At 43.3% G+C, this 18,596-nt stretch overlaps 1 protein-coding gene across 1 annotated transcript; it reads left to right on the top strand.

Annotated features, from left to right (window-relative positions):
* Positions 1-14,745: 14,745 nt before the first annotated feature.
* LOC127606179 (chymotrypsin-like elastase family member 3B) lies at positions 14,746-18,259 on the top strand. Its single transcript, XM_052074263.1, has 5 exons — positions 14,746-14,755; positions 15,336-15,446; positions 15,845-15,927; positions 16,183-16,335; positions 17,306-18,259. Exons 1-5 carry the CDS (start codon positions 14,746-14,748, stop codon positions 17,321-17,323), a joined length of 375 nt encoding a protein of 124 aa, XP_051930223.1. The 3' UTR covers positions 17,324-18,259.
* Positions 18,260-18,596: the final 337 nt, after the last annotated feature.

Here is an 18,596-nt window from a genome sequence, read left to right as displayed (position 1 = left end):
GAAATTAATTGGGTTGGAATAATAAATCCAACAAAGGATTATTCCGAACTCGCACATTATTTAGCTAAAAAAACAAAAAACGATACCCACACTGGAGCTTACGATGTCTGACCTCAGTCACAGAAAAAAAACAAAAAAACATTTTTAAGGACCACATTCATTCATTCATTCATCTTCCGAGCCGCTTGATCCTCGCTAGGGTCGCGGGGGGTGCTGGAGCCTATCCCGGCTGTCTTCAGGCAGTAGGCGGGGGACACCCTGAACCGGTTGCCAGCCAATCGCAGGGCACCCAGAAACGAACAACCATTCACTCTCACACTCACACCTAGGGACAATTTAGAGTGTTCAACCAGCCTGCCACGCATGTTTTTGGAATGTGGGAGGAAACCGGAGCACCCGGAGAAAACCCACGCAGGCCCGGGGAGAACATGCAAACTCCAAATGTGGGAGGAAACCGGAGCACCCGGAGAAAACCCACGCAGGCCCGGGGAGAACATGCAAACTCCACACAGGGAGGCCGGAGCTGGAATCGAACCCGGTACCTCTGCACCGTGAAGCCGACGTGCTAACCACTGGACTACCGGGCCGCCATTTAAGGACCACAATGAACCGCAATCTAATTTGCAAACTGGAACATAGAACTTCTCACTTGTTAGGATAATGCAGCGTGATGAACAACCGTGTTGACGTTTAACTTGGAGGGGGCGGAGAGTTGTCGGGAGGGGTGTGGCCACGGTGACCCCTGTCGGCCGGTTGCTTAATCCAGGAAGCGAGGCGGCCGCGACTTCACGCACGGACGCCGTTATTGATTCACGCTTTGAGTACACAGCTTATTAACCCGCGTGCTCCCCGCACCCCCCCGGGAAAATAATGACACAAAGCAGTCGGGGCCCTGCATGGAAACGCCGCTCATGATTGAAAGCTGTAACCAGGGTGGGAAATATTTAAAGCTCAATTTATGGCTGTTCCCCCCCCCCCCCCCCCCCCCCGAGCCGTGTTTATTATGTGACATTCTTTCAGTGGGCTCGCATTGAGTGGGCGACATTACCATCTTCTTTGATGGACTCCATCGGCCCCAAAAGGAGACGAGACGCGGGGCTGTTTATTTCGAGGCGTCGGCCTTTGTGGGGGCCCCTTAAATACAGCTCTGTCTTCATTGCGCCTCCATTCATTCACCGCCGTGCACCAAAAAAAAAAAAAAAACGTTGACCCCCCCTTTCGGTTACGCCCTCCCGCAAACCCCCGCCGGGAACTCAATGTTACATTTCCCCAAATTGACAAATTTCCCCTTAAAGTGAGGTCGCTTCTCTTGGGAAGGTTGGGCCCCGCCGAGTGACGTCAGGGACTTGCGTTTGTCTGCACGTGAGATTCCGGGCGTGAGTTGTGGTCGACAGCAGAAATGTTGACATGTTGCGCAAAGGCACTTTGACGTGATTCATTTTTATTTTCACGTGATACATCATCGCAGCTCAAATCCGGAGGGGACGCTCGAACAAAGTAACTAATTATGTGGAGTTATTTTTTTTAACTCGATTGAAGTGGCTAACTGCGTTATGAGCAACCAAAAACTGTTTGCCTTATGAATGAGGTCAGAAAAAAAAACTTACTTAGTAAGAGCTAGCATTATTATTTTTATAATGCTAGCATTAGCATTATTTGAGCTAATATCGATCTTAAAGCACTTATCTTCTAATACTTGGGAGAGATTATAATTATTCATCTGGACAAAAGGGTTTTAAACTCCCGCTCAAGAATTTATTCAAATCTCCACGGGGTGATATGCAGGTCACGGGGGAGTGTTTTAATCTTTTTTTTTTTTAATACAGTCTCATCAGACACATAGTGGGTGTGTTAGCGAGGTCATATGCCGCCGCGGATGCTTTATGGTGGTCTGTGTTGGAGAATGATGGCAAGGTCCTTGAATGCAACGTCCGCCGGTCTGCAGGTGGCTCGAATCAACAAGATCGTAAAACATCGCTTGCCATTTTGGGACTTGCAGCTTCTGCCTCGTAACTCAACTCAACAAATACTCAGATGCCGTAATGTAATCAGATGTGTTAGCTAGCTGTTCTATAAGTGAGGATTTATTTTTCCGGCAACTTGATACTTTCACTCTCTTGTCGTCAGGACGATTTCCCAAAATCACAAATGGACAGATAATTCATTTGTTTGTTATTTCGTTGGGTAACTCGTCAGTTATTGCAGTAAGCAATGACTTCAGTTGCGTAGTTTGTCACTTTATTCATTGCTTCATTCGTTACTTTGACTTTATTGCGTACTTTGATACTTACTTTAATTGACAGACTGAAGAAATTTGCCAGCTAACTAACTAGCAAACATTTCCAGGTTCCAGTCAAGTCCGAAATGGACGAGCTAAGTACAAAAACGCTAAAACGAGGTAACAGAATAACCAACGGACGTAAATTCCTAAAGCAACTAACTACTTCACGAGGTGATGTAGCTAACTAACAGATTCATAACTAAACTGTTCAATGATTGAATGAAGTAAGATAAAAAAAAAAGTAACTAACTCATGAACCAAAGTGACAAACTAAGCTAGCAGGCTAACTGCACTAACGACTACAGGGAACTTGCTAGCTAACAAAGTGAAGTAGCTCACAAATTAGACAGCTAACGAAATGAATCGAACATTATCAAAGTACGAACTAGTACCGGGCAGTAACTAGTAGTTACCAGTTAGTTAGTTACTAGTTCAGTAACTAACTGAAGTAACTGACAAATCGTCGCTGTCCTGTGAAAAACACATGCCCATTTTTGTCTTTGTCTTTTTATTTTTAATGGGATCTCTGTATTGCATTCTCTCATTTTTGTTTGTTATTACTCTGCTTCAAGAGTTTCCCCCCCCCCAAAAAAAAGAGTCTTAAAAAGTGTTTCTCGCACGACTCGCTGACCACCGTTGTAAATCTGTGTGAATTTACGATCCCCGGGTGGACCGCAAACGTCCCCTCCCCAACAAGGAACAAGGTCAGCGTTCCACCGTGTGTTGTCTTGGACACCGGAGGTCTCGGGGCTCCACCCCCCCCCCCCCCCCTGTTGATGGTGCTGTAAAACACAGCACGTTATATGACCGCACTTAGCCGCATTACACGCCATATTTTTCCAAAAAGTCATCGTTTCGCCCAGAGATGTCCACTTTTTTGCGGCCTGGCAAAAAGCAAGGCTATTGCTATTTAAATCCAAATTCATATTTTTTTTTTATTGAATTTTTTTTTTAAAAAGAAAATTCTTGGATGAGCTTCTTTTACCCTAATCGACTGTCCACGCATGTGTGCGTGTCAGAGTTCACGACAGTGCGGCAAGGCAGGTCGGGCCGAGGTCATTTAGACTCTGGCTTGGTGGTCCGCAGATGCCGAGTGAGGTTGTGCAGCTCGGGGTCGAGGTCCGGAGGAGGGGGGGTTGCGTATTTTATCTATGATTCCATCGCGCGCCGGGTGACATGTTATGGCTATGGTCGTCCCGGTCGGTCACGGTTATCAGTGACCAAGCGAATTGGACAAAAAACGCTGCGGCCAATAAGGTGCGGCGCTCATGCGTGTGTCAAAGCGCTTTGATCAATCATGTGAGCCTCGTGAAATCTGGACTGTTTGTTTTCCCTGCGCATTAGTATCGATGATAGCGTTAGCATCGGCGCTCGACGATAAGCCTGTGCCACTCGCGTGACTTTTTGTGGAGTCTGGCTCAATGACGTGCAGACTACGCAGCATTCATAAAATGTCATCCGTTTTCAAGTTTTAGTAGTAGTAGTGATTAAAATCATTCACTTATCAACTTGTAAACGTCATTTGAGCAAACGCGGAAAACAGGTGAGCCGTTACAGTCGTTACCTCTACATCTTCGGTCAACAGCAAAATGGCCGCCCCCAATGAGCTGGATTAACAACAGGTGGATTTTGCTACTTCTCGAACTGCGTCTTTTGAGTACGCTCACCGCTGGTGCGCCCGTGGTTAACAATTAGTCTCAGAAGACCCCCCTGTTTCCCAAAAAGCCCCCCCCCCAACCCCCTCCCCGGCCCCCTCATGGTCTGCTCTAATGTGTCTTTATTGACTGTGACAAACTGAGCGCAGAGACGATGGCCAAACAATTAAAAGTGGCCCCCAGAGGCCACCTCGTCACACACGCACGGCAAGCAGTCAGCAGCCTTTTGTGTGCCTCGACGTTCGCGCGCGCGCGTTGAAACGTCACGTGACCTGGCCAACGAAAAGCCACCCAAGCTTGTCGTCCCGAAAGCCTCAATGTTGTTTTAAGCGCGCTCCACAAGTAAATAAGATGAATGTGTGAAAGAGCATTTCAGTAGAAGAGTGGTTCAATAGTTTTACGTGAGAGGATTTCAGTAGTTCCTGAGAGAACGGTTCAGTAGCGAGTATGAAAACGTTGCAGTCCTGCGGATGAGTGAATTTCAGTCGTGTATATGTGACTAGATGAGTGTTTCATTGAGTGCACGTGAGCGCATTCCAGTAGTTACTGTGAGATTGTTTCAGTAGTGTGTGAGAAGACGATTTGTGCCGATGAGTGTTTCAGTATCGCGTCTTTTGTGTGAGAGAGCATTTCACTTGTCATGCGAGTACGCTTCAGTAAGCACGCGCGTGAACATTTCGGAAGCGGGTGAAGATCATTTCGGTCGATGGGCGTTTCAGCAGCGCGTTTGAGAGCGTTTCTGTTGTGTGTGAGCATCGCAATGAGAGTGTTGCGGCAATGTGCGTATGAGAGTGTTTCAGAACATTTCTATGAGTGTTCCAGTCGGGAAAAAAAAAATCAATTCGGAATACTACAAACCTTTGGTTGCAACAGTGAGCCACTAGTGCCATCTGTTGGAGGCAGTGGGGCACTGTCCCAATTGCCCCAAAACACACACACACACACACACACGGTCCTGCGTGAACCTTGACCTTCCGTGTGTGTCAGGGTCAGAGCTGCCCCGCCTCCCCCCCTCTTTAATGGCTTCCATGAAGGGCTAACGGCGCCCCCCCCCATAACCCCCACCCCCACCCACCATCCTCCTCATTGTTGACATGTGACTTTTAGCCTCGGATGCTAATTGGCTGACAGGCCGGCTAATGCAAACGGGCGCCCGTCGCTCTCGGTCCACGCCGACGACGTCGCCGAGCTCTCTCGTTTTGTCCGTCCGTCTTTATTAGCGTGACGTCCTCCGTCTCCCGTTACCGCCTCCTGGAAGCAATCACACACACACACACACACACACACACACACACACATACACATAAAGAGGACATGTGGAGCCCAAACCGTGTTGAAGGGGTGCGTGTTCGCAAACGGCTTTGTTACACGGCGGATTTAATTGAAAAAACGTGTGTCGTCATCGGCCCCCCCCCCACCGCAATAGTTTGGCGACGGTCGATGATGACATCAGCGGGGAAAGACATCAATTACGTTTTACGCCTTTGCGGAAAATTCTCGGGTGCGTGATGATGACACCCCCCCGACCCTTTCGGCACACTGTCTTGCTAAAGATGATATTTTGGAGGAGGGGGGGGGGGAGTCATATATTTACGCCGTAGAAATTATTATGGAGGGGCGATTGAAGCCTTCTACGCGTGCCGTTTCCTGTTGTTTGTTTTTGCCCCCCCCCCCCCCCATCTAGAAGCGTCGGGTTCATAATGGGGCCATTGAGCAGCTCGAGCTCAAGTCGCACTGGCGCTTGACACCACCTGCAAATTGGCCGGCCGCACCGGTCGGGCCTTTCGTAGGGTCGAGCGGCCCCGGGGGGGCCATAAATCACTGTTGCACTCAAAAAACTACTTGCACAAGCGCGAATTTTCTTCTCCGTATTATGCCACCGCATTCTTAAAAACGTATTATTCTGGACATTTCTTTTGAAATATTTTCTCCGTTTTTTTTTTTTCCTCCAGGATGTCAATTGTGCTTTTCAAGGGAAAAAAAACAAACAAACTCAAAATTCTGTGACAATTTTTTGTTGATTTTGTTGTCACCCTACAAAAGTGTGAAAATTGAAAATATGCAACTTTTTTTGTCAATAATAATTCAATTTGCCTAAGATTTAGTGTTTTCCCTTTAAAATGTAAATTTTTCCTCAAACACATCATAGAACTTCCTTTTTTTCTATAACAAGTTCCCTTTTTTTCTTGCATAACGGCCCACGTGGAAAAAAAATCCAATTTAAAAAAAAAATCTTGCAAATTTTCTCCAAAAATATCTTTTTTGGGGTTTGAAAATATTTGACTTAATTCCGGAAAATTTAAGATATTCAACTTTTTGCTTTAGAAATACAAAACATCTCATCTTCTCAAATGTTATTTTTTTTTCTTCCCCACTATGACACTTGATGATTTGACACTTTTCTTTTATATGCGCTCTTAAATGTGAGATGTTTTTTTCCCCTTGTAATATGATATTATTCTACATATTTTTCTATTATTATATATTATACATATATATATATATTTTTTTTTCTGCATATTTCTGTTTTTTTTTTTTTAAAATGAAATCAAAGACAGCGGAGCTCTCAGATTCACACTCGATCTCACACTAACTTTCTGGAATCCACATCACTTTGAAATCTCATTTTCTATTTCTGCTTTCTATTTCCATCCTAGCTTGCCATCACCCCCCCCCCCACCCCCCCAATCGTGTTCATGAAAGTGACGGCTTGACCTGAAACCGAATGCTGAAGGCAAACACGTACAAATCACGACGCCGCCACAGTGGGTGCTCTCACAAGTACGCCCCCCCCCCTGTCCGACCACTGCGGACCCCCTCCTTGACAGGTAAACACACCTGTTTATTCATCATTTTATGCTAACGTGCTCCAAAAAAATGTTGGCAAAGTCTGCGACGCGGAAGCTGGAGCCTGGCGGGCCTGCTGCCCAAGGTCAAGCAGCCACACAATGAGGCCTCTGTCTGCACACACTCACAATTTACACAGCATACTTCATTTTCACTTTTTTTGTTTTTCCTTTTTTTTTGGACATTTATTATCTTTAATGTTCGGAAAAATGCTAACAAAGTACCGCCTGAAAAAGTAGTTGGCTCAGGAGAGGCCTCAAGATGGCGGCGAATGAGCTAAAATGGAGAGAGGATCATAAAGCATCAACACAGCGCATCAAAAATGTGCGCAGTTAGGAATATAAACAACTGAAATCAGTCGTAAAATTACTAAAGGCAAACAAAGCACGCTCACGTCAGACAACGTGTTGATTCTCCCTTTTTTTTTTTACATTTACCGTTTTAGAAAAAACTTCAACTGGGTAAACTAGTAAACTTAGCATCCGAGTGAATCGAAGCCATTGGAGTGTCGAATGAACGGAAGCGCTGAGAGAACGTGCTGTTCAAATTGTGAGTGAACATTCTCGTTGGCATGTAGCGATGCGAACCGCTCACCCCCCCCCCCCCTAATCCCGCTCTGGAACTGATTTAAGTGGAACAAAACCAGAAGCGATATGTTGGGAGTGGAAATGGAGCTTCGACGTTTGCTTTGTTGACATGCGGTCTCTCCATTTCATCTCTGCAATAATGCTCAATGACAACACATGGAAGGAGGGTGGGGCGGTTGGGGGGTGGGGGGGGGGGCAGTATGTAGCATGCATTCAATCCAAGGAGTCGAGAAGCGGACAGAAGGCGGAGGGCGGGGGTCTTCTTTACCCGTCAATCACTGCTACGAAACTTTAGCTGACGTGGGGACCGACTAAACGAGGTAGCTCATCTCTTTGGCGTTTTCGCTCGCCCTTCCGAAAGGCGGGATGGTTTCAGCCCGGCTCCGCTCGGTTCGCGTTAGGCGGCGAGCCGTCTTAATGGGAGCCGACAGGCCATTTTGGAGGCTATTAGCCGTCACAAAGACGCCATTTAGGTCAAATTATGTCCATTTGCTTTTGATGTCGCACGCCGCCAAATTGTAGATCTGTTCGCTCCAATTTGATCTCACACTAGCCAGATGTCTCCAGACGCAAAATCTTAAATACGCCGAGAAATTGGATGCGGAATGTACCGAAAGCGCAAATCTTCATTCATTTCAGTCGCAAGTGACCTTTGTTCGGAATGTTTGTAGACATTAAGTGTCAAACAGGCATAGCGGCGACCTCACTTGAAAACAATGCCAAAAACCTGTTGCGTCGACAAAATACGGATTTTTGTTGTTTTTGCTGTTTGCTATTGGATTTCCTTCAGAAAAAAAAAGGAAATTAATCCAGCGGAACTTGTGGCTGAGGAGGCTAAATTTGATCAATAGTTGTGAAGAGCAGATCAGACGACTGCCTGGTGGCGTAGCAACCACTTCTAAAGGGGTGGGAATGGAAACGGAATCTCCATCATCGGGTTGGTGGAAAACTTTTTTCCACAAATATGTGTAAAATCTTTGGTTGGGATATCTTCCAGTCAACATAATGGCTAGCCGGCTTGCTATCATCAGCTCGACATAATTTCATCCGAGCAACAGAGTCAGGCCCGGCTCATCCAATAGGCCATCGAGGCAGATACTCCAAGAGGGACTCAAATTGGTGTTGGGTGGGGGGGGGGGGGGGGGGGGGATCATCTTAAATATTAATTACAACTCAAAAAATGGAAGCGATGCCCAATTATTATAATATGAAAAAATAATTCACAAAAGTGGGCTAAGAGACTGTATTATGGTCATAGGGCCCATGACATGCTTGCGTGTACAGTAAATGTTGATATTTTTAATAAAAAATTAAATGTAATAAAAAATTCAGAAACGAATGTGAAAAAAATGTGTGAGTGATCACGATTAATTTTTTAGTCCGTTTGAGTTAATTATGGCAGTTGCATTTTTAATTAGATTAAATATTTTAATCGTTTGACAGCTCTATTTTTTATTCAATCAAAGGTAAAAGTGATTTTTCCACTTCATGTGTCATTTATGTTAATTTCGTGTTGTTTTCGTATGGTGAACAATGGGTTTTGTCTATAAAACGAGGTTTTTGTTCATATTTTTGTGTGTCTTGAACCAATTGATTGGATTTACATGGTTTGCTATGGGAAACATTGCTTTGATTTTTGTTTGATTCAGTTTTAACATTTTTAGGTGCCCAGAACCAATTTATTGGATTTACATTGTTTCCTATGATACATTGCTTTGATTTTCCACTGTATGTCTGCATTTTGAAATGTAAATGATGGCCAACTTTGGGTCTCATTTCCAATTAATTCCTCCATTGATTATTTTCTTCCATGGCAGTAGAGAAGAAAGCCAAAAACATCCCTCCCTCCCAACCCCCATTTTTTTCTCAGCGGTTCTGCCTTCCTCAAAAATAAAAGCCACCCGAAACCCGGTGTGATGTCATGTTGAAAAGAGCTATAAATTAACATCTTCATTGTTTACATACTTATGACGCAAGCCTAAACTGTTTTTAATTCCCCCAATGAGGTTTCTATTAGGGGCAGATGCAGGGCGGATGTGGGGGGGGGGGGTGTAGTGGTGTACTCGTAGAGCTTGAAGTGTCCAGCAGGTGGCCGAGGTGTTGAGGTTTGATCGTTCAACAGAGAGAGGCTGTAATAAAAGATGAGGTTGGCAGGGGCAGCATAGCCCTGCTTGGCCCCAGCGGGGGGCCACGCTTATTTTGGAATCGGGTTTCCTTCATCTATCAGCGACAATTACCAGCTTGGACGCCTTGTCGGAATCCCCAGAGACATCAAAGGCCTCCTTTTTTTTTTTTTTTTAATTTTTATATTCCACGTTTTATCCGCCTCCTGAAAAGAAGCCCGCCATTATTCCTGGTCCAGAACAAGACTCTGGAGGATTGAAGTAACTCGACTTGAACCGAAATGTAACAAGCTGAAATATTGCTTTTGGGGCGCCCCCCCCTCATCCCCACCTCCCCTGAAATGAGCAAAACCCAATAGCAGCACGCGCTCCAACATCTGACATCTTAATGTTTAACCCAACAGAAATTGCTCCGCATTCTTGCGTGGAAACAATTTGAAATCGGACACGATGAAGACTGCTGCTTTGTGAGAATTTTTTTTTTCTTTTGCAGCACAAGCCAAGCTTGGAAAAACCAACATAACAACAATCCCGCGTTGGTAGCAATAAGCATAAAAACCCATTTGAAAATGCAGTCGCTCAACAAAACAAAGCAAACAAAACCAAAATGGCCGACTTCCCGTTCAATTCCAAGTGCACCTGCTGTGTGCCTGTCTGCAAAAATAGGGGCCCATAATGCTAAACGCCGTCGAGCTGGTTCACGGAAATGACCATGGGTGTTCCGTTAATTACAAACCTTGAAACTACTGCAGCATTAATACTTATATATTAATAACATATTAATAACATAGTAATAACATATTAATACTCCTAGAGCACACACATCCAACAACAGCTAACAATCAAAGGTGGGAAATGTGAGAGGCGCTTGACTGAATACAGTCACAAAAAAAAAAAAAACCCAAAAAGGATCGGCTCAAAATGGGAGGGACGCTAAATGCGAACGGCGACATAGCGAGGAAGGGTTGACCGTATCGCGTGTTTTTGTGGCAGCGGAGTCTGCGTTTGGTCGAATTGATGACACACAGCACTAGCGTGTGATTTATGTTGCTAAGGTCTAATTGGCAGAGAACGTCGGGCCCAAACTCCGCAGAGGCCGCTGGCACGTCATCCATCTTTTTATCCCGCTTCACGATTCCTCTTTGGAAGTCATGATTTAACACCGTCCACCAGCACAATGTCTCCATGGGAATCTTTTTATGTATTAACTTTTTTTTTTTTTAATAGCGAATAAAATGCATTAAAAAAAAGGGGGTATTGCGGTGAGCTTATGAAGGCTTCGTTTAATTTTACACATTTTCCCACCAGCTGTTTGAAATGTATGAAAGCCATAAAATGTTAATGTCTTGAAATCGGATAGCTTTTTAAACGGCGCATTGATGTACAAGCTGTCTGCTTGGAGCCAACATTCAAACATCTTCATTATGTAATCGCTCCCTCTTTTTTTTTTTTTTGTTTGTCCAAATTCAAAATCGCAATGTAAAACCCGATAAAAAAATCAGCAAGTTCATCAATCAATATGTAATTTGATGTATCAAAGGTGGGGAAAGAACCCAGTTTGGTTTTTTAAAAAAAAGGACTGTTTTACTACTTGGGTAGATTCGATACAACCAAACAACCCAACGACCCACGTTTTGTGGTCGTTTTGTGTAAAACAACTCGCAAAGATGGGTTGAATTGGAACGGTCCGTTTTGGGCCCAAAATGTGATTTATTTTTGAAAGTGAATCAGTCATTTCTGACTCCATCAAAAGTTGCCCCCCCACGACCCCTCCCTCCCACGCCAAAAAACAAAACAAAATACGGCATGAAATACGGTGCACGTCTCTCTTAACTGGCCGGACAAAAAAAAAAATCTCAGTGGCCCATGGCCAACATTCAACAGGAAGGCGGCCATTTTGGTTTTCAAACAGTTATTTCATATTTTGTAAACCCTTTGAAAAAGAAAAACATTCTCAAGAACCCAAGCCCGAAATGGAACAGGAGGCGGCCATTTTGGTTTTCAAACGGTTATTTCATATTTTGTAATCCCTTTGGAAAAAAAAAACATTCTCAAGAACCCAAGCCCGAAATGGAACAGGAGGCGGCCATTTTGGTTTTCAAACAGTTATTTCATATTTTGTAATCCCTTAAAAAAAAACATTCTCAAGAACCCAAGCCCGAAATGGAACAGGAGGCGGCCATTTTGGTTTTCAAACAGTTATTTCATATTTTGTAATCCCTTTGAAAAAAAAAAACATTCTCAAGAACCCAAGCCCGAAATGGAACAGGAGGCGGCCATTTTGATTTTCAAACAGTTATTTCATATTTTGTAATCCCTTTGAAAAAAAAAACATTCTCAAGAACCCAAGCCCGAAATGGAACAGGAGGCGGCCATTTTGGTTTTCAAACAGTTATTTCATATTTTGTAATCCCTTTGAAAAAAAAAAACATTCTCAAGAACCCAAGCCCGAAATGGAACACGAGGCGGCCATTTTGGTTTTCAAACAGTTATTTCATATTTTGTAATCCCTTTGAAAAAAAAAACATTCTCAAGAACCCAAGCCCGAAATGGAACAGGAGGCGGCCATTTTGATTTTCAAACAGTTATTTCATATTTTGTAATCCCTTTGAAAAAAAAAAACATTCTCAAGAACCCAAGCCCGAAATGGAACAGGAGGCGGCCATTTTGATTTTCAAACAGTTATTTCATATTTTGTAATCCCTTTGAAAAAAAAAACATTCTCAAGAACCCAAGCCCGAAATGGAACAGGAGGCGGCCATTTTGATTTTCAAACAGTTATTTCATATTTTTTAATCCCTTTGAAAAAAAAAAACATTCTCAAGAACCCAAGCCCGAAATGGAACAGGAGGCGGCCATTTTGATTTTCAAACAGTTATTTCATATTTTGTAATCCCTTTGAAAAAAAAAAAACATTCTCAAGAACCTAAACCCGAAATGGAACAGGAGGCGGCCATTTTGATTTTCAAACAGTTATTTCTTATTTTGTAATCCCTTTGAAAAAAAAAACATTCTCAAGAACCCAAGCCCGAAATGGAACAGGAGGCGGCCATTTTGGTTTTCAAACAGTTATTTCATATTTTGTAATCCTTTTGAAAAAAAAAACATTCTCAAGAACCCAAGCCCGAAATGGAACAGGAGGCGGCCATTTTGGTTTTCAAACAGTTATTTCATATTTTGTAATCCCTTTGAAAAAAAAAACATTCTCAAGAACCCAAGCCCGAAATGGAACAGGAGGCGGCCATTTTGATTTTCAAACAGTTATTTCATATTTTGTAATCCCTTTGAAAAAAAAAAACATTCTCAAGAACCCAAGCCCGAAATGGAACAGGAGGCGGCCATTTTGATTTTCAAACAGTTATTTCATATTTTGTAATCCCTTTGAAAAAAAAAACATTCTCAAGAACCCAAGCCCGAAATGGAACAGGAGGCGGCCATTTTGATTTTCAAACAGTTATTTCATATTTTTTAATCCCTTTGAAAAAAAAAAACATTCTCAAGAACCCAAGCCCGAAATGGAACAGGAGGCGGCCATTTTGATTTTCAAACAGTTATTTCATATTTTGTAATCCCTTTGAAAAAAAAAAACATTCTCAAGAACCTAAACCCGAAATGGAACAGGAGGCGGCCATTTTGATTTTCAAACAGTTATTTCTTATTTTGTAATCCCTTTGAAAAAAAAAACATTCTCAAGAACCCAAGCCCGAAATGGAACAGGAGGCGGCCATTTTGGTTTTCAAACAGTTATTTCATATTTTGTAATCCTTTTGAAAAAAAAAACATTCTCAAGAACCCAAGCCCGAAATGGAACAGGAGGCGGCCATTTTGGTTTTCAAACAGTTATTTCATATTTTGTAATCCCTTTGAAAAAAAACATTCTCAAGAACCCAAGCCCGAAATGGAACAGGGGGCGGCCATTTTGGTTTTCAAACAGTTATTTCATATTTTGTAATCCCTTTGAAAAAAAAAACATTCTCAAGAACCCAAGCCCGAAATAGAACAGGAGGCGGCCATTTTGGTTTAAAGCTGCCATTTGGGAGGAAATCCTTCAAATGGAACTTCTACCAGAGAATTACCTCAAATGAGCCCCAATCGGAAGGCGATATCCAAACCAGATGGGCGACGCAAAAGGACCGCACTTTTTTTGTTTTGTTTTGTTTACGCAACTTTGGATCATTGAGCACTGAACCATGGAAGTGTTATACAAACTTCTTGAACGCGCCTCCAGCAGACGCGGGGGTCGTCGGTGGAGGCAGCAGCGCCACTTTGATTTGCCTCATAAAACCAGGAAATGTATCCGCGCTCATCGTCTTCCCCCGGAGAGCCGTATTAAGAAAGGAAAGAAAGAAGACAAAAAACGCACATCTCGGCCAGGCGTGAACAATTGCCTCCAGATTTGCGCATGCGGGCCTCTCCTTGGATCTTCCAAATGTTATTGAAGGAGGGAAAGTCGTTAGAGAGCACCAAAAAAAAAAAACCCCAACGTTTCAAGTTTGGTGGTCATAGCAGGCGAACTCTCACGCTGTCTCTCTCTCTCTCTCTTTTTTTATATTCATCCACTTTCAAAGCAGTTTCGCCCCAGTGCGGTCCAGGGTGTGTAGGAGCATATCCCAGTGGTCTTCGGTCAGTCGCCTGGGGGACACCCTCAACTGGTTGCCAGCCAATCGCAGGGCACACGTTGGCGCTCACAGTTAGTCACATAAATTGCTGTGGTTGATGAACACATGAAAAATAATTGAAAACAAATTTAAAGTATGAAACAAAATATACCTTATGTAATAACATACTGTCGGGATGTGGATAAATAAAAGCCAAATATGTATTTTTAATTGTTCCGCTGATTAACGCGGACATTTTGTAGCCCTTCTTAAGTTGTCAAATATGAAATGACACCTAAATTCTCTGCTATTATGCATTCAAAATGCAAAACAAAAACCAAAGAGATTTCGTACCAAGTAGAATGGTTTAGTGTCATCCAGCGCAAAATCGAACCCTGGAACATTTAATATCAATAGTTGACGCGTGTGTATGGATATTGAATCCCACGCGGCAAGAGGAAATGACGATATTGAGGGTTACTGACCTCCGCCGGCTCTCGCTCACAACGCCGCCGTCACGCAGAGCGCAAAAGAACGTTTTACGAGCTCACCTCGGAAATGCAAGAAGAGGCCGACCGGCTCGCTCGAGCAGCAGATGGCCTTTTCCCACTTGTCACAGAATCGCGGCGTCCACCTTTGACCTGCACTTTCAAGATGGCGGTGGGTGGGAGGATGAGAAAAACGCGAAACCCGATGAGCATGAGAAGCGCGGAAATGTTTCCCCCCTTGTCTGATGTGGGAATTATTTATGATTCCTTTTTATCTTTTATTGATGTATATGTTGGTGCGCTTGGATACTTTGGGATCAGTTCACAAAAATCATCTTCATTTAAAAATAGAATGAAGTAAACGCACTTTTATTTATTTTAAAAGCAGCTCTGCTGACGCTACATTTCTTCTTCTCTCGTTCTTTTGCGCAGGTGTGCCTGACCTGATCTTGTGGCTTCACATGACACGTTGTTTGTATTTGTAGCTTTGGGTGAGTTCGACTTGTCACTGACTCCGGGACAGCAGCACATACTTTGGTGGAATTGGATGGAAGACTAAGTGGCTATGACCAGCGGAGTTCCCCAGGGGTCAACCTTTGTCCCCTTATTGTTCATGCTTACGTTAGGCCTACTTATTAGCAACTATAAAATGTACCCAACTCTACACAATACGCACGTACTGTACTTTTTCTAGTCTACTCCCTGCCGGTTGTTGACCAAAGTTTTGAAACGCCCCTACTGTTTTCATTTTGTCAGTACTTGGATGTGGTACACCAGCAGTCCAGCCAAACACCAATCGGGTGGTAAACGGAGAGGATGCCCGCCCTCACAGCTGGCCCTGGCAGGTAAAAGCAACACCTTTCATACGTAACCGAGTTGTTAGACCAGTGTAGAATGTGGAAAGCGCACTTGTCTCGCAGTCAAAAGGTTATGGGTTTGAATCCTGCACTTTGTATGCTTCAGTACCCTGGAATGTTTTTCGAATTGCTTACAGCCAGTTTGACTTAACAACATGAACTTTGGTAGACATGTCTACCTTGACAAGGACCACCAAAAAGTCTGTCAAGGCCATGCACAGGATGCTGCCATTTTAGTGCTGGAACCAGGAATACATAAACTTCTGGAGCTTTTGTCTCCAGTTGGAATTTTATTTACTAGACAGAGGGGAGACGCAAAAATATCAGTCATTTGTTAGTTTTTTTAGTTTTTTTGCTGAATCATCCATTTGTGCTTGAATGTGGCTATAAGTAGTACCATTGTTGCAGGCCACGGTCCGATGCCGGCCAAGCTGCAACAGGCCTTGCTTCCCGTCGTGCAGCACAGCAATTGGGAGAACCCGACGAATGAGGTGGGGGACAACTCGAGCCGCCAACTCTAGGTTTTGGACTTGGTTGGCTAAAAACCTCGGGAAGACTTGACTTGACTTTGACTCGGACCATCCAGTCACAGATCAAGACTAAATCAACACACAGAGAAAACGTTTCAATTCAGCTCATGAAAAATGTGACTTGCTTGACATTTGGATCTTGACTTGTTTGATTTATTTTTCTTTCCCACAGCAACTGGGGACTTGCATAAATGCCGTTTTATTTTATTTTTTTAGGGCGACTCAGGCGGCCCTCTCAATTGTCAGGGCGAAGACGGGCGCTGGTACGTGCAGGGGGTCACCAGCTTCGTGTCGTCGCAAGTGTGCAACGAGGCCAAGAAGCCCACCATCTTCACTCGCACCTCCGCCTTTGCCCAGTGGCTCAGCGAGGTAAGGCGACGCATACGCTCACCACCTCCATGACACTGGCGCAAAATGTCGACTTTTTGCTCTCTGAAAAATGGAGCAGTGACACAATTTGGAGTGGGGCCCAAAGTTCCTGCCAAAATCGATTTCAAAAGCCATCGTGTGTGGTGATGTCAGCATTCGACATCAGCTCAGTGAGCATTTAAACGACTTTACGGTTGAGTAAATACGAATGACAAACACATGTTGTCAAAATCTTTCCAAGTCCCTCACCCTTTGCAGACACGAGCCGCCGGTAAACTACCAGTGAGGGTCTGCTACCATCTATTGGTTATGCTTGGAACTGCATGAGTTAAAATTATGTAACGTGTAGGTCCGCAGGTTTATTTATTACACTCATCCTGAGTACATTGGGGGGCGGTGGGGGGGGGGGGGGGTGAACCAAAAACATAGTATTTAAATTTCTAACAATAATTTGTAGCAATTTCATTACTTTTAGCAGCCTTCAGAAGGCACAAAAAGAAAAAAGATGGTATTTAAGAAGCTAAAATAAAAAATCATCAACTAATGCAATTTTAAATTGCTTCATTTATGATGTTTTATTTAGATGTGATGTTTGTTCATATTTATTATTTAGTATTCGTCATTTATTTAATTAATCATCTATTTATTTTAATGACATCGTTTTTAATATTATTTACCCTTAACCATTTTATTTAGTACCGGTACTTTTATTTGGGTGATTTGATCTTTTCGTCATCATTCATTTGTAATGTTCATTTACTATGTTTTATATTTTGTATTTTATCTTATTTTAATTTATTGCTCATCGTCACATTTTTCCTCATCGCATCGTCACATTAAGATGCTCTCTGAGCTAGTTTTTTTCTGAGCTCACCATGTTGGACCCCAAGACCAAAATTGGAGGAAAAAAAATGTAAATGTCGTAGTGGTGTGATTGCTGTTTATAGAGCATGTGTTCATGTTTCCTCAGGTGGTGCTACGCTACTGAAGAGGCCAAAAAAACAAAAACAAAAGAGAGCTACAGAGTCTTTGAAATGTGGTACATCATTAATTATTATTTCTTTTATTATATCCTTAAAATTTGGGAAGATGGATTTTTTGAAGTACTGAAGGCGCCACGTGATACAGGCCAAATATTGAATCGACTTTACTTAATGTTCCCGTTATTTGTGTTGTGTTGTAATGTTAGTTCTATGGAATGGGGAAAAAAGAAGCCCTAGTTTTGCTGCTGTTTTGTTTAAATAAAAGCAACTTTTTTCTGGAAAGAAAAATCATTCATTAGCCTGACTATAACAAGCAAGAGAGTGTATTCATAAGTACATTAACTGTTATACGCAATGAAATCAAATAAAATACTCGCGAGATATGAAATACACGTGAACGCTGTCGACTCTATCTACGCACCGGAAGTGTGTTGTGACCTTTCAACCAATAGATGGCAGCAGACTCTTGTCAAACCCTTGGAGGATCCGCTTTGGTTCTCCATAATTACAAAACTTTTTTTTTTTTAAGCATCATCAGTGTCACCCAGGCTCTCAACATCATGACCTCTCACCTAATTGTGGGGAATTTGTGGGGGGTGTGGATGGGTCCTATCAACTGACTTTGATGCTTTCATGGGGGCCGTACGTTTGACCCCCATTGGGACTGTGCCAGCGAGGCAAACCTAAGCCCATCAACATCACTCATTAAAACATATGAGATGAGTGCTGATTATTGCACAGGGAGTGGTGACAGTATTTTGCACGTGTGTGCGCACGTGCGTGCGTGTGTGTGTGTGTGTGTGTGTGTAAGAGAGAGAGTGAGAGAGGTTAAAGGCCCTTTATGGAGGCAGCGTTCCAAAAGTCAAAGGTTAGCCTGCACTCGGGAAAACCTGCCGTTTAATGGGTTAGTCAATAAATAACAGTTGAAAAGTGTTGGATGACCCCCCCCCCCCCATCCCCATCCCCATCACCAATCCACCCCCTCCTCATCCTCTCCATGACACACTTTGCAGGCTAGGGTCAAGGTTTCATTAAGTACAGTATCTATACAAAATAAATTTGAAAAACACTGATGTCCCCCCCCCCCCTCACAGAGGCTATCAGCATCCGCCGTGATGAATAGATATTAAAATCCAAGTGAGCTGAGCGACATATTTGGAAACATGATTCGATTGCAGTTCAGTCAATGAGTTGCGTTTCATGTATTTGTGCAGTTTCCTCAGGCATATATATGCGTGCGTGCGGGTGTGTGTGTGTGTGTGTGTGTGTGTGTGTGTG

This window comes from Hippocampus zosterae, chromosome 8, assembly GCF_025434085.1.
Source record: "Hippocampus zosterae strain Florida chromosome 8, ASM2543408v3, whole genome shotgun sequence".
Classification (NCBI taxonomy): domain Eukaryota; kingdom Metazoa; phylum Chordata; class Actinopteri; order Syngnathiformes; family Syngnathidae; genus Hippocampus; species Hippocampus zosterae.
The sequence above is the reverse complement of the archived record's forward strand: the minus strand, read 5'-3'. Positions and strand labels throughout refer to the sequence as shown.